Here is a 19,012-nt window from a genome sequence, read left to right as displayed (position 1 = left end):
GTAGGTAGTTTTAATGTATTTGGCCGACTGTGTCATGTGTACATTTGCTCAAGTCATACTCATTAAGTCAAGTATCAGCTTTTGAAGTGTTTGTGTTTTTATTTTGACCACATAATATCCAAAAATAAACAAACGCTTCCAATTTTGACCAAAAATACGTGTGGTCACTTGTGAGACTGGACAGCAGTCTAAAAGCTTCTGATTTTGAACAGGTGAGACGATTCAAAGAATTATTAAACTTCAAATGTGCTAAAAGAGGATATTCAAATTAATTATTGAACTAATCATATTCGTCTTGTTTAGGTTATTAGGTACTAGATAAATATTTTGTTGTTATTTCAGAAACAATACAAAATTACAAATAGACACCAATTTTTCCAACAATTAGATGAACAATCTTACTCCCTTTCTACGGCGTTTACATTTAAATATTTCTTCTTTATGTATATTATTTTATTTAAGGTCACTGAGATTAATGGCTCCATATCTTTTGAAAACTTTCATTTTCCTCGACATGTTACTATTACTTGTGCCCATACAAGTAAGAACTTTCACCAAGGCCGGCCTCTCTCTGTGTCGAGCCTTCTTGCTCTTCCGCCCACTCTTAAACAGGTCAACTCTACTATAGTCTACGCATAATTTGTGAAAAACTATTGGTACTTAAATTTCCACACACAAAATCACTCTTTCATTTCAGCAACCAAAAAGCATAGCAGACCATTACAAAGATGCTACTCCATTCTTCCATGAATAAACTTCCTGGTATATTTTGCTCAAAAGTTAACGAACATAGTAAGATGTGAACGGAAATCTAAATTGATTGCTAAAATGATGTGAGGTCACAAACCATATTGACCACAAATAACATAAAAAAGATGAAATATCACAAGCAGGAAGTTCATTCATGGATGCCTAAAATGAAAACCAAGATGTTTATCCACGGACAGAGGAATTATAGCAGCTTATAAGACGATATTTATTCTTCTTTATGCATAAAACAAAGCAGTTACTTGCCTGGTTGTCGGATACTTGGATCATCTTATAAGGGGAATAGCTTGAAATGGTTGGGCTTTTTGTAGAGTAAGTCCAAACTTTTCCTCAACGTCTATATCTTCAGGACATAACCCATGAGCGTGTTTCCAATCGAAAGAATGAAGAAGAGTTGCTAACATTAGATGCACCATCCTATGAGCCAGTGGCACATCAGGACCCATTCTTCTTCCTGCTCCAAAGGGAATTAGCTCAAAATCTCTACCCTTGACATCAACTTCACTCTTCATAAACCTTTTGGGCAAAAACGAAAGTGCATTCCGCCACACGCTTGGGTCACAACCAATTGCCCACAGATTAACCCATATTTGTGCATTATTGGGGACAAAGTAGCCACATAGTTCTACATCTTTTCGGCTTTATGTGGTAGTAGAAACGGAATAGGTGGGTGTAACCTCAAGGTTTCTTTCACCACTGCTTGGATATAGGGTAATTTTGAGAGGTCGGACTCTTGAATTGGTCTGTTATGCTTCCCAATTACACGGTCTATTTCATTTTGAGCATTAGACAGTTTTTCAGGATTGCACAGTAGTTCTGTGAATGCCCACTCCAATGTGCTCGATGTTGTATCTGTCCCTGACTCCTTGCTGCAAACAGAGCCTGGTAAAAAAAAAAAAGATTGACCACACATTCAATTATAGGATTTACAGCAAATTCAATATATTCATTTTCTTCTTTCTGTCACCAACTATCCTGCAACAATAGAAGCTACGCTACGTTCCAATCTGCCATGCGATCACCTCTAGTTGGTGATAAACCACACAAATCAAAACAAGCACCGCAAAATACAAGTGAACGTGGTTGTGACCTTACCAGTGTGTTACTTAGAGATGTTGTTTCTAACTAGATGTTAGATTGTGTTGAGAACTGCACTGGCAAATGAAGCACAAACTGCTAAACAGTATAGCACTTGGCTGATACTATGCTAATAACGACATAACTAGACCAGTACGGCTTATATGAGTGATATAAACACGAAACTATACCAATACGGCTTATACAAGGCTAATCAAGACGTAACTAGACCAATACGGCTTATATGAGTGATTTGAAGACGTAACTAGACCAATACAGCTTATACAAGGCTAATTATGCAATTACTTGGCTGATAAAAGGCCAATAAAGACATAACTAGACCAATACGGCTTTTAAGTGATACTCCGTATTAAAAATGTCATAATAAACCATGACACTAGAAGCGCCTCCCTGACCATTACAGTGATCATGACCGACATTGAGAGTTAATACAATGTATACAGCCAATACAAGAGAAGAATTGCAGTAGGTTTGCGTCAACTAGCGTATATTTAATCCCGTCACATGAACATGAAAAGAACCAAAACAACACACCTAAAATCCACAACATTACATGTAATACAAACAACAACTATCTAATCAAAATTAATTGTTTGCTTGATTATTTCATGTTAAAATCATAGAAATACAATAAAAAAAACCGCAAAATTTACGCGCATTTTAACAAACAGTTGATGTGCAATCACTCTTCAATCATATCATTTAACATAAGATGAGTGAAGCAAAGATTGAGAGCAAAAATCCGATAATTTAAACAAGTAATTGAACTATATTGATCAAATATATGAATTCCTATAAAATATTTTAGGTATCGATGATACGATGATTGATCAAATCAAGTTAGCGTACCTAATTGATGCGTTGTGAAGATTTGGGCTCCTGTGAAGTTTCGAGCTTCAAAATTCGACTAAAGGCGGTTAGAATTATTTTTCCAAGTTTTTGAGAGACCACTTTTTTTTTTTTTTTTTTTTTTGAAATCCCAAAGATGGGATTAATTCATTCCATAAGAATCAAAATGAACAAGATCAACAACGTAACGTGGAAGATCGCCAAGATCCCAAAGTTTACGACCGCTATGAATCGCACTTAACTGAGCTAACTCGTGCGCTACCCTATTTAAATTTCTACTAACAAAAGACCAAGAGACCGACTCAAAACTATCACAAACCGAAAGAATATCGTCTAACAACAAATGGAAATCACTTCGTCCCTGTTCCTTTGTCAACAACGCATCAACTAAAGGCTTGCAGTCGCTCTCAATGGCTATCTTCGTGTATCCCCGTCTTCGTGCTTCCTGAATTCCGATCACCATAGCTTCAGCCTCTGCCATCCGCACCTCCATCATCTCCTCTTTATGTTCGCTCAAACCCCACAGCACCTCACCCTCATTTCCACGGCAGATGACCCCAAACCCCGAGCCCCATCCCTCCCTTACCCCTGCATCAACATTTATCTTCACCACCTCTCCATCTGGTTTTACCCACTGCCTCCTCCCACTTCCATTTCCCTCCCCTGTGCACGTACTTCCCTCCTCCTCACCCATCTCCCTACACAGATCCACAATTCTCCTCCGTACCTTCTCGATGTCTACACGTGTATTTTCGAAGACCCATTTATTTCGAGCTTCCCATAATGCCCAGCAACCCGTCATAAATGTTTCTATCTCACCATCCTCCAACTCCCTCCACACATCCTCCACCCACTCCCTCACCCGCTCATACCCATCCGCCATCCGCACCTCCATTCCCAACCTATCCCACAACCCACCCGCAACCCCACAACCCCGAATCAAATGAAGACTAGTCTCCATATCGTTCTCGCAAACTGGACAGCCAACACCAAATCCGCGAACCCGAGTAGCTAGGTTGTACTTCGTGGCTATGGCATCATTACAGAGGAGCCACATAAACACCTTGATTCTAGGCAAAACCTTCGCTTTCCAGATTCGAGCCCACAAAACTTTGTCCTTCGAGTTGTCAGACGGACCCCCTTCATCCTCCCTTCCATTTGTTAACGCTCTGTAGGCAGATTTGACGGAGTATTCGCCATTCTTTTCGAGTTCCCATGTCCAGGCGTCCTCTGGCTTAGTGAGACTAATGCGCATACTAACAATCCGGTCATATTCAAAAGGGAGAAAGTACTCACGAACCTTATCCTTATCCCATGACGTACCATCCGGGCTCCATAAGTCAGCTACCATCATGTTTACATCCGCATCCCGTCTTGGTGAAAGTACCCTCCTCGTCTGCGTGTTCGCGATCCATGGGTCAGTCCAAACTTTGGTGCTCATCCCATCTCCAATCCGCCTTCTTAACCCCTTGAGCAACACCTCCCTAGCCTCTATAATTCCCCTCCACGTATAGCTCGGATTCGTGCCCATACTAGCACTCATAAAATCACCCCCAGGAAAGTATTTCCCTCCCATCACTCGTGACATAAGGCTAACCTTATTCGTGACTAAACGCCATGCTTGTTTTCCTAAGAGAGCCATGTTGAACATGTGGAAATCGCGAAAACCCAGTCCTCCCATACATTTCGGTCGACAAAGCTTTGACCACGCTATCCACGGGATCTTGCTTTTCCCGTTCGTTGACCCCCACCAGAATCGAGACACAATTGACCGTAGTTCATCGCAAAAATTGGCCGGCAATTTGAAGACACTCATTGCATAAGTCGGGATTGATTGGGCCACAGCCTTTATCAACACTTCCCGACCCGCCTTCGAAAATAATTGTCCTCGCCATCCCTGCAATTTCTTACATAATTTATCTCGAATGACACTAGCCACAACTCTCTTTGAATGTCCAATAACAGTGGGGAGCCCGAGATAACGCTCTTGTACTTCAACAGTTCGAACACCAAGTCTCGCAGCCACCAAATTTCTATCAGTCACCCTAGTACCACGGCTAAACGACACAGTGGTTTTGTCGAAATTAATGACTTGCCCAGATGCCGCAGCATACTCCTGAAGTATATTTTGTACGCAAATAGCTTCCCCTAGGTTGGCTTTAATGAAGAAAATGCTATCATCCGCAAAAAACAAATGTGAAACAACAGGAGCAGCCGGTGCAATTCTAATCCCATGTAGCGATCCATTTTCAGCAGCACGCCTCACCAAACTCGACAAAACTTCGGCACACAAAATAAAGAGGTAAGGTGATAACGGGTCCCCTTGTCGCAGTCCACGCTCCGGTCTAAATTCCTCCGACGGGCTACCATTAATCAAAACGGAAAAAGTGACCGATGAAACACACATCATGACGCGATTAACCCACCTCGAGTCAAATCCCATACGTAATAAAACCCGTTCCAGAAAATGCCATTCCACTCTATCATACGCTTTAGACATATCGAGTTTTAACGCCATATGCCCATTTTTATTTCTTGAGTTCTTCATAAAGTGGAATAATTCAAAGGCAACCAAAATATTATCCGTAATTAACCGGCCTGGAGTAAACGCACTCTGATTTTCTGACACAATATCCCCCAAAAACAGCTTGAGACGATTAGCTAAAACTTTCGAAACTAGCTTATAGACCACATTACATAAGCTAATTGGGCGGAAATCGACCATCTTATCGGGTGCCTTCTTTTTTGGGATAAGAACAATATGGGTTTTATTGATGCCCTCCGGAAGAGGTGCTCCTCTCAACACACTAAGCACGGTACGGACCACCGCATTACCCACAATATGCCAATAGGTTTGGTAGAAGAGTCCATTCATCCCGTCTGGTCCCGGCGCTTTCAAAGGATGCATTTGATTCAGCGCATTCACAACTTCTTCCTCACTATAATCACATCGCAGCAACTCATTCATCCTATCCGTCACTCTCCCCGCAATCCCATCTAGCATATGCTCGAAATTTCTAGGCTGCCCAGAAGTGAACAACTCCGCAAAATAGTCAGTAGCCACTTTCGAAATATCCTCCCTGCCTTCTCTAACCCTCCCATTATTGTCGATTAGTCTAGCAATGTGATTTCGTTGCTTTCTTTGCCCCGCCTTTTGATGAAAAAATTTAGTATTACGGTCTCCCTCCTTTAACCACAACGCCCTAGAGCGTTGTCGCCAAAACACCTCCTCCTGTTTCAGCAAACAAGCAATATCTCGAACCAATCTCCTCCTCTCCTCTACCTCCCTCTTCGTTCTGCCACCCTCATTTAGACGGGTCAATTTGCGCCTTTTGGTCTGCAAGTCTTTCATGATTTTGCCTATACTAATCCCCTTCCATTTTTGTAGATGGTCCGCACACCGAGACAGAGCTGCCACAAGGTCAATATCCCCACCCTCCCACGCATCCTTCACCGTCTCCTCACACCCTTGCTCTCCCACCCATATCTGCTCAAACCGAAAAGGCCTACGAACCTCTCGCTCCTCCACTTCCCGTCTGTTCAACCGGAGTAAAATAGGGGCATGGTCAGACCATTCCCGAGTTAAATGATACAACTTTGCTCTAGGATAACGATCAGTCCATGCCTCGTTACATAAGGCTCGGTCAAGGCGACATTGTCTATTATCCACTCCTTCCTGGCCATTGTCAAACGTAAACGCATATCCCTCAAACTCAACCTCCCTAAGAGCGCAGTCATCCACAGCCTCCCTAAAATTGTTCATTTGCCACTGAGCCCGAACTCCCCCTTTCATTTCTGTCGCGAAGAGAATCTCATTAAAATCACCTATGCAAACCCACGGATCATTCGACTGGCCCCCCAACTCCCTAAGTAATTCCCACGAAAGGTGCCTATCAGCTACACTAGGCCACCCGTAAAACCCAGTCACTCTCCAACTCCCCTCATCTCCTTGTATCTCAAAATCCATGTGATGAATGGATGCCGATCTAAAAGAACAGTTTAAGTGCTTCTTCCACATAAAAGCAAGGCCACCAGACCTCCCAGCACTATCCACCTCCATACCCTCATAATCAACTAAGCTAGCCCTAACTCTCCTAAATTCATTACCGCTAAGTTTGGTTTCGGAGAGAAAAACCATAGCGGGGGCCTCTCTCCGTAATAAATTACGGAGACCGCCTACTGCATCGGGGTTGCCCAGCCCCCTGCAGTTAAGGCTAAGGATATTCATTGGGCCCGGCGGGGTTGAGTGCCCTCAACCTCCGCCTCAGATGAACATACATCCATGATTTTACGGCTCTTCAACACACCCTGCTCTTCAACACCCACCACCATTGCAAGTCCTCGTTTGCTTCCCACTGCCCCATCCCTCAAACCTCCTGCCTCACTCGCATTCATCGGTTTCCCCACCTCCTCCGTCCTTATTCTTCTTTGCCAAGTTGCCATTCCCCTACTCTCATTAGAAACTCCTCCCTTTCCACTCTTCTCAGACACACCAGTCCCCTCTCCCTCCTCATTACCATTCAAGGACTCCGGCCCTATCACCTTCTCCCCCCACCCTGCAGACTCCCTCCCTAAATTAGAATCGACACTAACAAGTCCCTCCATCATACCCCTCATAGTTTCAGCCCCCACCTCCTTCTCTACAGTTTGTGCCCTACCTTTCTTGCTCTTTGATAACAACGATATCTGTTGAAGTTTGGCAATCATCCTCGACACATCCTCTTCTTCTTTACGTCGATGCTCATCTTCGAATACCCCACCCAAATCCCTCGAGCATTTATAATTCACCTCCACAGCCGTTTTAACCACCCTCCTAGGAGATGCTCTCAGCCTTTCACTGTAGCGTAGTTCCCCTTCCTCATACGGTCCATCATCACAATCTTTTTCGCCATGCCCTAAAACACCACAGCCATAGCAAAAGATAGGAAGTCGTTCATATTTCACTTCGAAGTCAATCGTCTCCCCTCTAGCCATTCGAGTGTGCACCATATCCTTCAACGGCTTCCTCACATCATGTAACACTCTGATTCTTATTGCCCTTTCCAGTTCGGGCAGTGGAGCTTCATCTAATTTAACAAAATGACCAAGCTGCATTCCAATCTTACTCACGTTCGAAAGATTTGATCGACCACGGAGTGGTAAATCATAAACCCTAGCCCATAATGGTACTTGATTTAATGGCGTATCCGACAGTTTCCCTTCACAATTAGGATCATTAAAGCACCAAATATACTTATCGAAATGCCACGGCTGTCCGTCCACGACCTTCGCTTTGTCTATTTCCATGGCGAATTTAAATAGAAAAATTTTGTTTTTTGCATCAATAAGATTTCCTATAACCGTACCTTTCGTGCTCCAAAGTTTGATCATAGTGTCGACCGCCGCCTTAGCATTGATAGCCTTTGAAGACCAGATTCTGCCTACGAGTAGAAATTCAGTGATTTCCTTTTCCTTTTCCGCATCCCCTACGTCCCACACAAAATCGTCATCATGCTCCATAATCCTCTTATCCATCCGCCGGCTAGACTCAGCAGATGAATCCATTCACACAAGCCCTAACCAACCAACCTGAAACTATCTAAGCAAAGGTAACCAGAAGAAACCGCCAAAGCCACGAAGGAAGTAGAGAAAAGACCTTCAAAAACAAGGAGGATCTAAAGACTAAGAGTAGACGGAGGCTCTCATAGGCAAAACCCTAGAGAGAATCTTGTGATCATGAGAGACCACTTTTTTGTTTGTGCATAAATCAACCGCATCCGGTTTAATCTGGACTTGAGCCGGGTAATAGGGCGATAAAATTTCCGCTCATAAATTTTAACACAGTTGTATCCACGGGCTTTGAACCCGCGACCTCTAATTTAACCTGTCGACAGTTATATATTTTTTGTAAATTTCTATAGTTAAAAGAGTGTTATTATTTAGTATTTCTAAATTAAACTCAGATTAAACATTTTACAGTTAGCACTGGACATGTTTATTACTTTTGAGACTTTGACCATCTAAAAGGCTAAATCATTTATTTACATTTGATCAGAATAAAATAGTGATCCATTTTATGTAACCGTCTTCTTACTTTTGGCAACATTTTCACTTTTTAAGTGTGAAATAGTGTCACAAATAATTTATAAGCCACATTGCTTCTTTTCTTACAATTCTTGTGTAAGCTTTTCGCGTATTACTAGGTATTTGCAATTTATGAGGGAGAAATTTATCGTTATAGTGGTCTTAACCGGCTCAAATCCAGATAAAATCAGATGGTATACCGTATACACCAAAAAAACTAGGAACTTGCAATTTGTAAATAAAGCATCATATCTCAGAGATGTGTTCCCTGAAATTTTCCGAACTTCAACAAATCATGTACAATAACAACAAAGACTCGAACTCACAAATAACAATAATTTGGGGTCGGTTGACACGATATGTGATATATAGTCAGTACGAGTCGAAAAACTGTGTTTACATTGACAAATCAAAATATGGTTACTTGACAGTTGACACCTTACAAGTAGTTCTCTCAATTGCTTGACAATCATATCCAGTAGTTTAGCTTATTCTTTGAGCTCTTGGTAGTGCTTTAACATGGAGACCCCCATCAATATGAAGTGTAAGCATAGTCCTATAAGTAACCCTCCTCGTCTCGTCCCCTAACTTGAACAGAAAGAACTGAAGAAGCGCAATTGAAACTATCTTCATCTGCCTGTAAGCAAAATCTTTTCCTAGACAAATTCTCGGCCCGGCCTGTCACATCCATTATCATACAGGTAGTAAGGTCAGTCAGATGTTCAGAAGACGCGGAAATACTTAACCTGGTTTGGAAAAATAAATACTTACATGAAACGCTATGAATTTGAAAGGTGATTCTGGTTGGAAAACTCCATTACAGTCAAGCCATCGCTCTGGGCGAAATTCCTCAGCATCATCTCCCCAGATGTAAGGCATTCTACCCATTGCATAGGCTATGTAGTATACGTCATCTCCTTTCTTCACTTTGTTACCGTCTGGCAGTACATCGTCTTCTAGTGCTGACCTTCCATCCTACATTATGATATACGCAACAACAATAAGTCGGTAAATTACCTAGTGATTCAAAAATCTCGCAACATTAGCCCTGTGCTGAAAATACAGAGGTTATAGAATTTTTTGGTTGATGAGTGTTTATTAGCAAATTAATTAGGTAATTAGCATTCTTTTGAAACTATTTTGGTTTATAGTTTCCACGTCATCATTTATATTTTTTTTTTAGATTAAAAACAAAAAAAAATACACATGAAGCCGCTGAGAAGATGGGCGGCTTCCCGCAAAAATCCATATTTTGCTAGCACTTGCACTATGTTCAAGAAATATGAAGGGCTAAAACCGCTAAAGACATTAGCGGCTTATCCTTCGACGTTTTCTAATACTTGCAGTATGTTTTGAAAAATAAGAACAATTAAAACCGCTAACTATCCTAACGGCTTCATACAAAAACACAAAAAAAAAATACAAGTGATGACGTGGACACTATGAATCAAAATAGTTTCAAACGAAAGCTAATTACCTAATTAATTTGCTAATAAACACTCATTAACCAAAAAATTCGAGGTTATACCACAGGAACTCCAGGATATAGCCTCAAGGTCTCAGTAAGAGCTGCATGAAGATAATGCATCTTGTCTAGTGCTTCATCAGTCACTCGATCAACCAGATTATCGACATTAAGCACAGACTCGGACCCTGATATGACTTCCCTCACTTCTTCAACAATCTTTTCCTGAATCAATGGGTTTCGACAAAGCATGTAAATAAACCATGAGATTGTATTTGCAGTACTATCTTTTCCTGCAATCATAAAATTCAGTATAATGTCCCTTAGATATTTATCCGTCATCTGGTCAGGATCTACCGTACTGAGTTCCAGAAATCTAGACAGTATATCTTCCTTCGCACCCTGCAAAAAATACAATCATGATTTGTTAACCAAGTGGTGTTAGTCCAGTGCTAGCCGGGTTAAACCTTGAAACTTGCAGAAATGCAGGAGTTGAGAGGTCCCGGGTTCGACTACTAGCTGGGGCGATGACTACTTGGCCACTGCAACCCCCGAAGGGGGTGGCTTACATGGTCCATGTGGTGGTGCGGGAATGCATGGGCTCGGGGGATTCAACCCCCTCGTCATCAAAAAAAAAATCATGATTTGTTAATAAGACGGTTGAATGTACAAACGGTTTCTGCAATTTAATCTTCTGCACGAACAAAAAAACTGAGAGACAGTGAAAAATCGATTCAAGTTGTTCAATTGCGAGTCCTTATTCATATCTTACAGAATGTTGCTGCTGAGCTAATTGTTTCCGCTTTGTGGTGATCACTTCATTAACAAATCCATTGACGATTTTGATGTTTTTCTTAAGAGACGCTTCAGAACCGATATTAAGTGCTTTCTTAATCTTCCAAGATGGATCAACATATCTCCAGTACACCAATGCATTTGCATCATCAAAAGCCTTCATAAATTCAACACCTTCCTTGCTTGATCCTTCAAGACAGTTCAACTCCACTCCGAATCCAACTTTGAATATCGAATCCAAAGTACATCTCATCATCATATCCTGCAAGGTTTATGAAAATCCGTCATTGTTACTCTCAAGAAACCATCTCAACCAAAAGCTTAGATTAAGCTGATGGTTAGAGTCCACAATCGGTTAGGCTTGAAGTGTGGATGTAACTGCAAGCCTCCCCATACCTGGTGCTAACATTTCCACTTTAGAAGTGAGGGCGGTGAGTTGAACTCGTGACCTTCTGGTTACACTGGCTGTACTACCATGTCAATAAATCAAGAAACGATTTCAACCAAAAGCTTAAGCTAATGGTTGGAGTCTCAAGATCGGTCTCCAACCATCGGTCGTTAATGTAACATAACATTCTTGTTTAGTGATCAACTTTCATCCGAAAAACACAAATTCTAGAATAAGACGGTTCTTTTGTGTAAGAAAACCATTCATCTATTGCTATTAATAAAATAAGTCTTTTTTTTATATAAAGAGACCGTCACACAATATAAGACCATCTTACACGATAATTACTGAAAGTCAACAGAGCAGAGCAAGTGAATAAATAAAAAGCATGAAGTTACTTAACATTCTTGTTTAATGATCAACTTTCATCCGAAAACCACAAATTCTAGAATAAGACGGTTCTTTTGCGTAAGAAAACCATTCATCTATTGCTATTAATAAAAATAAGTCTTTTTTTTATATAAAGAGGTCGTCTTCACAATATAAGACCGTCTCACCCAATAATTTCTGAAAGTCAACGGAGAGCGGAGCAAGTGAATGAAAAGCATGAAGTTACTTACATGGATGTCAAAAACAAGATTCCCCTGTGAATATCCCGAAATAATCCGAACCAATTTCGCAGCATTCTTACGAAAAACAACACAGCTGAAATCACTTAAAACCCTATTCGAAAACTCGAAACTCGAAAGCTTCCTCTGTTGTTTCCATTTATTACCATCAACAGCAAAAATCCCTTCTCCAAACAAATCCATAAGTATATCAATATTATACTTCCCTTTCGCGTACTTCTCAAACTTGGTCTTCAAAATATGCTCTATATTTCTAACATCACATGTATAGAATTCGCTTTGATCGGGCGCAAGAAGTCGAAATGTAGCATGTTTTCGAGCAGTTTCGGTCTGGTGGTCGTATAATGTGTTGAAGTAGAATAGTTGGTGAAAGACGGTTCCGTCAACGGGAGGATAATGACGATTTCGGATTGATTTTCCTGAAAAGATCTTTATAAACAGAGTTGAGATGGTGACGAAGATGGCTAAGATTATGATTGTTATAATAGTGAAAATGGCTGAAAACAGATCCATATTTTATTAATCAAGATGAATGTTAGTGAATTAGAAGTTGATAACCGGATTGAGTAGCATCTCTATGCAGGAAGATCGGAATGTATAGTTGCAATTAAAAATGAAAGTCGTCAAGAGGATTGTTTACTTTTAAACAAGGCGATTAAACAATGTGGATAATTTCTTAGACTCGAGATTAGTGGCGAAGTCATGATTTAAATAAGTAATGTAACAAGGAAATTTCGTAAAGAACTCAAAATTTTAACTTAGATTTTTTAATTTTTTAATTTTCTAGGGAACGAGTGCCCTGCTAGCCTTTCTCGCTTCCTCACGAAGTACTTCTCAGATTATATTTTTTTTTTTTTTTTTTTTTTAATATAACAGTCTAAAACTCGGGTCAAAGGATGCATGTGTAGACCTAGACATGTTAAAACTCGACCCGACCCGGAAACCCAACCCGCCTGACCCATTTTTCTTAGGGTTACAAACCCGGTTTTTTCGACCCGCGACCCGTTTAACCCGAACCCGAAATGACCCGTTATTTTAGGATTGAGAGCCGACCCGAATGGGTCGACCCGTTGGGTCAAGGGAAAATCATGAATTTTATTAAAAATATTAATATTTACGGAAAATTCACGTGGTACCCCTAAACTTTACCACTTTGCACATGGTACCCAATATTTTAAGTTTGTGTACATAATACCCATGTTTGATTTTTATGCACAATATGCCCTTTTTGTCGCTATAAAAAAAATTCAATTGAGTATAACTCCTAGACCGAAATTCAGATTCGGCAAAATCTTTTTTCTAAAATGAATATTTCGCCATAATATACGATTTGAGGGAAAAAAAATTGTCGACCGACATTTTATACCGTTTTTTTATTAAAAAATTAATTTTTTTACTTTATTTTCAAATTAATTTTTTATTACTTAAAATTGCAAATTCAACTTAAAAAGTCAATTTTATATAACTTTTATAATATTTAATAATAAAATAATTATTAAAAAAACTTTATTTTAATAATTATGTCAATATAATTAATGTAAATGTTGAATATGATTAAAATAATAGTTTTAAATATGTTTTATTTTTTTAAAAAATATTTTTTAAATTAAAAAAATCGTTTAAAAAAGATGTTAAAAATTATTTCTTGACCCGTATTCTGGCCCTAACCCGACCCGTGACCCGCATGACCCGATCCACTCCCGACCCGGCTCGTATTTGACCGGACTCGTATTCTGACCCGACACGGGACCCAACCCGCCCGACCCGTTTGACAGGTCTATGTAGTAGACCCAATATGTAAGACATGAGTGACGACTCGGGTCAAAATAAAGTTTCAAGTTCTAAATTATATCCAAACCCAACACCAAAGCCCACCAAAATACCCATGTCATATACCGACACCAATACTGCTTAGTATAAAATGCGGCCCACAACGTTATTATTTTTCGCCATTCTTCTCCCCCTTTGATTTTCAAATCTTCACCATCTTTTTTTCTCTCTCTAGACAATCGATACTGTCACACTCTCTCTCTAAAGGTACGATTTCTTATTCTTTTTTTAATTTAATTGTTTTAATCAATTTTATTAGTTGCGATTTATGCTGTAGTTCTTCGATTTATCGTTGTTTTAACATTTAATTTCTGAATTTTTTTTATGCGGTTTTTCGATTAGGGTTTATGATTGTCAATTTATGTTATACTCCGTAGTTTGGTTGTTTAGTGTTTGATTAAAATACGCCTCACGAAACATTGCTCTCATACTTGATTACTAGTAGACGGTGTAGTTTGATTTGGATTTGTTATGTTATTAGTGAGGGGAAAAAATACGCTTCTCAAAGAATAAAAAAGGTAAAGAAATGATTGGGATGGAGGGTTTATGGTTGAAGTTGCGGAATTTGGGAGAAATTGTGGGGGGAGAAAGAGGGGGTTTTGAAGTGGGAGGAGGGGAGATGTCTCACAAAGAATGAAAAACGGTAAGCAAATGAATGGGACGGAGGGAGTAGCTATTTTTAGACCGTTCTTCGCGTTGGATGAAACATGGATATATGAGGTGTATTAAGGAAGTGCTAAAAAGTTGGGTGTCGATGATATGCCACAACCCACAAAACATTGTTGATGTTATTAATCTGGATTTGTTATCAATTAAGAGGGAAAAATACGCCTCACAAAGAATTAAAAAAGGTAGTGTGATGATTGGGATTTGGGACGGAGGGAATAGAGTTATTTTAGACTGTTGTTTGTGTTGGATGAAGTATGTATATATATGAGGTGTATTAAGAACGTGCTAAAAAGTTTGTGTCTGTCTGTCTGTCTGGTTGCAGATGGCTATCACTGCAGAAAGATTGAAGTTTTTGTCTGATTGTTTTCTTAACACCCTTTCTCCCCAAGCGGAGCCTCGTCGCAATGCTGAAGCCAGCCTTATGAAAAATGCTGATGAACCTAATTATGGGCTTGCTGTTCTCACTCTTATACGTTCACCGGGCGTTGATCAGAACGTCAGGCAAGCTGCTGCCGTGAATTTCAAAAATCATCTTAAAGCTCGTTGGGCGCCGTATGCTAGACGACCAGAGCCTAATGTTGTTTTACCGAACCCTATTCCCGACGAGGAGAAGAAGCAGATTAAGGAGCACATTGTTGATCTGATGCTGGATTCAACACATAATGTCCAAGCTCAGCTCAGCGAGGCTTTAGTTGAGATTGGGAAGCATGATTTTCCGAGACAATGGACTGAGTTGCTTCCTACGTTGAATGTTAAGCTTGAGCAGGCCCTCAACGGCGGCGGGAATTATTTAGCTATTAATGGAATTCTTGGCACCGCAAATGCTCTGTTTAAGAAGTTCCGGCATGGTTATGGTAATGATAATCTGCGACTTGATTTAAGGTACTGTTTGGATAATTTCGCTGTCCCGTTACTGAAGTTATTCTCCCATACTGCTATGCTGATTGATTCTGGCGGCAATTCTGGTGCTACTGCGGCAAACTTGAAACCTCTCTTTGAATCACAGAGACTTTGTTGTAGGATATTTTATTCTTTTAACTTTCAGGAGTTGCCTGACCTCTTTGAAGACAACATGGATTCATTTATGAATGTGTTCGGTAAATATCTCACGACTGCCTTCCCCGCTCTTGAACAAGGAGGGGAGTTGGCTCTTGTTGACGGTCTTCGTGCTGCTATTTCTGAAATCTTGACCCTCTATGTCCAAAGAACCGAGGAGGCTTTCGAGAAATATGTGGTTGACTTTGAGAGAGCACACCGAAACCTTCTTGTTACAGTTTCAGCAACCCCAGGACGTGATCATCTTGCTATAACAGGAATCAAGTTCTTGGAAAAGGTCAGTGAGATGGCTCACCACTACAAGATAGCTGTTGATGATGCTTCTATAGAACAGATATGTCGAAGCATTGTCATTCCAAATGTGATGTTGACGGAAGACGATGAAGAGCTCTTTGAGATGAATTATGTAGAATTCATCAGACGGGATCTTGAAGGGAGTGATATTGACACTAGGAGAAGGGCAGCCTGTGAACTTCTCAAGGGAATTGCCATCCACTATAGGGATAAGGTTGCTCCCATGGTCAATGTCATTGTACAGACCATGTTGGCCTCATGTGCTGAGAACCCAGCTGCAAATTGGAAGTACAAGGACTCTGCGATATATTTGGTTACATCTCTGAACACTGTCAGAGCGAATGCTCCTAATGTATTGACAGGTTATTTCGATCTTCAGTCATTCTTTGCATTGGTAGTAGTTCCTGAGTTGCAAATTCAAGATGTAAATTCATATCCGCTACTCAAAGCTGGTACCCTTAAGTTTCTAACAGTATTCAGAAACCAGCTCCCAAAGTCTAGTGTGATGCCCTTGTTTCCTGAAGTAGTCCGGTTTCTTGGTAGTGAGTCCAATGTGGTCCACTCTTATGCTGCTATCTTCATTGAGAAACTTCTTTTGGTCAAGGATGAAGGCGGTAGAGCCAGGTATATTGCATCTGATATTGGCCCATTTCTCTTGTTGTTATTGCAAAATCTTTTCAACGCTCTGAAGTTCCCAGAGTCTGAAGAAAATCAATATATTATGAAGTGTATCATGCGAGTTTTTGGTGTTGTGGATGTGCCTAACGATGCTGCTCCTCATTGCATGTCAAGTTTAGCTTCAATCCTCAATGAAGTGTGCAAAAACCCGAAAAACCCTGTATTTAATCATTATCTCTTTGAGGCAGTGGCTGTTCTTGTTAGGCGTGTCTCTGAGCGGGACTCCTCCGTCATACCAACTTTTGAATCTAGCCTTTTCCCAAGCCTCCAGACAATATTGACCACCAATGTTGCTGAGTTCTTCCCATATGCATTTCAGTTATTGGCACAGCTTGTTGAGCTTAACCGACCTCCTTTGCCATCTCATTACATGCAATTCTTTGACATTCTTTTGCTTCCTGATTTGTGGACCAAATCTTCTGATGTCCCAGCTCTTGTACGTCTGCTTCAGGCTTTCCTTCGGATGGCTCCCAATGAGCTTAACCAAGGGGGCAAGCTTGACCAGGTGCTTAATATATATGGCAACCTTCTTAATTCCAACAAAACAGTTGAACAGGCATTTTTTGTGATTAACACAGTTATTGAGAACCTTAGCTTGGGAGTCATTGGAGGAAAAACAGAACGCATTTTGATTTCTTTGTTAACTCGTCTCCAGAGTAGCCCGAATACAAAGTTCATCAGGTGCCTTATTATATTTATGTCTCTGTTTATAGTCAAACATGGTTTGAACAATCTTGTCGAAATCATGGACAAAATTCAGCTCGGCATATTCCTTACGATCTTGGAGAAATTCTGGATGCCTAATCTCAAGCAAATCACCGGTCATACCGAGACCAAGTTAACCGCAGTAGCTTCAACAAAACTTATTTGTGAATACCCTGGTCTTCTGAATCCTTCATCTGCTAGTCTCTGGGGTAAAATGTTGGATAGTATTGTAACTCTTGTTACTAGACCAGAAGAAGAAAGGGTAGAAGAGGAAACCGAGGTACCGGATTTTGTGGAAGCTGGTAGTTACTCTGCAAGTTATGTTCGTCTTTATAATGCTGGTAAAAAAGAAGAGGACCCCTTAAAAGAGATAAAAGACCCTAAGCAGTTCTTGTTAGCTTCCTTGGCTAACTTGCCTGGGTTTTCTTCTGGGAGTTTCGGACCTGTTATCAGCGAGAATGTTGAACCCGCCAATCAGCAAGCGCTATCTCAGCTTTACAGTACTCTGTCATCTTCCTAGTTCAAGTAAGTAAATCTTTAATTCCTCACTTAATTGGCCGAAATACCCAATTTTTGCCCAAAATACCCAATTTTTTGTTCCGGAAAAATTTAAGAGGCTATAACTCGTGTCTACGAGTTCAGAAAGTGATAATTTTTTTTTGCAAATCGATTATCTTTCCAAGAACTACGATTTGAAAAAAAAAATTGTCGTATTTGGATTCCGTGGCTAGGAGTTTTTGTACGTCAAAAGTTTTTTTTTTACGTAACAAACTTTGGGTGACCAATATCTTAGTCATGAATTCCAAACTCGACAATTTTTTTTTTCAAGTCGTAGTTCTCGAAAAGATAATCAATTTGGAATAAAAATCATCACTCTCTGAGCTCTTAAACACGAGTTATAGCCTCTTAAAGTACACCTCAAAGTACTCAATACATATGATGGGTACCCGTACCACTGTACCAGTCGGAAAAATTTCTGCATTTCATTGGCTTTACTGAACTACTGTAACAGCTTTTCAAACGTGTATCGTCTAATACGATGCCAATATGCCATGTGCTCAAAAACTCATTCTATCTTGATTTTTATTTGCAGGAGGATATCATTGATCAAAGTTTGCTTGTCATCTAAATGATTGCAGTTTGGGTTCAGTGCAAGTCAATATAGGGAGTGGGCTGGCGCGGGATACGATCGGATGGCTGATGTCTTTCTTACTGCAAGAATAGTTTACTCTCTTGTGTCGTGTAGTATGAATGTCATGGTCGAGTCACGAGTCAAGAATGGTCGGTGTCATAGAAGACAACTGTTGGTTTTGGGTTAAGTTTAAGGGTTGTCATGAGTCAATGTCGGGTCAAGAGCGTAATATTTGGGTCTATTTAAGTTGGGATCAAGAGATTCTATAGAAACTCTTTCGGGTATTCCTTTGTTAAGAGGTGGTGTTTTTTCCGATGAATTTATAATTTTGCAGCCCCCATTTCCCAACTATATCGGGTCTTCCCTTTCTCAATGTGTACGACCTCTGAGCTTTCGTATTTGTTGTGGTATACTCTCAATTTTATGCCGTTGTGGTTTGAACACAGGCCATGAGTATATCGATATGGGATCTTAATATATCTTATGACTGTTATGAGCACACAGATGATTATATACCGAAAGTTGCCTTATCTAGTTATCTGAGAAATTGAAAAAATGACAACGAAATTAGAAAAGAGATCCTTCACACGTCT

The 19,012-nt window shown here is 40.3% G+C and overlaps 2 protein-coding genes and 1 pseudogene across 2 annotated transcripts; 1 reads left to right on the top strand and 2 right to left on the bottom strand.

Annotated features, from left to right (window-relative positions):
* Positions 1-474: 474 nt before the first annotated feature.
* Positions 475-6,943, bottom strand: LOC141586993 (uncharacterized; annotated as a pseudogene).
* Positions 6,944-9,261: 2,318 nt separating this feature from the next.
* On the bottom strand, positions 9,262-12,568 carry LOC141586983 (cytochrome P450 704C1). Its single transcript, XM_074408392.1, has 5 exons — positions 12,047-12,568; positions 11,016-11,300; positions 10,307-10,645; positions 9,550-9,753; positions 9,262-9,456 (listed from the first exon to the last, which is right to left on the bottom strand). Exons 1-5 carry the CDS (start codon positions 12,566-12,568, stop codon positions 9,262-9,264), a joined length of 1,545 nt encoding a protein of 514 aa, XP_074264493.1.
* A 1,439-nt stretch (positions 12,569-14,007) lies between these two features.
* LOC141586013 (exportin-2) lies at positions 14,008-18,770 on the top strand. Its single transcript, XM_074407109.1, has 3 exons — positions 14,008-14,092; positions 14,877-17,812; positions 18,381-18,770. Exon 2 carries the CDS (start codon positions 14,877-14,879, stop codon positions 17,805-17,807), a length of 2,931 nt encoding a protein of 976 aa, XP_074263210.1. The 5' UTR covers positions 14,008-14,092; the 3' UTR covers positions 17,808-17,812; positions 18,381-18,770.
* The last annotated feature ends 242 nt before the right edge of the window (positions 18,771-19,012 follow it).

Source organism: Silene latifolia, chromosome 6 (genome assembly GCF_048544455.1).
Source record: "Silene latifolia isolate original U9 population chromosome 6, ASM4854445v1, whole genome shotgun sequence".
Taxonomy (NCBI): domain Eukaryota; kingdom Viridiplantae; phylum Streptophyta; class Magnoliopsida; order Caryophyllales; family Caryophyllaceae; genus Silene; species Silene latifolia.
The sequence above is the reverse complement of the archived record's forward strand: the minus strand, read 5'-3'. Positions and strand labels throughout refer to the sequence as shown.

Coding starts and splice junctions, on each gene's coding strand:
- LOC141586983 (XM_074408392.1), bottom strand. CDS start 12,568: ATGGATCTGTTTTCAGCCATTTTCACTATTATAACAATCATAATCTTA. Junction 11,301..12,046: donor ATCTTGTTTTTGACATCCAT/GTAAGTAACTTC, acceptor TAAACCTTGCAG/GATATGATGATGAGATGTAC. Junction 9,457..9,549: donor TCAAATTCATAGCGTTTCAT/GTAAGTATTTAT, acceptor TGGATGTGACAG/GCCGGGCCGAGAATTTGTCT.
- LOC141586013 (XM_074407109.1), top strand. CDS start 14,877: ATGGCTATCACTGCAGAAAGATTGAAGTTTTTGTCTGATTGTTTTCTT.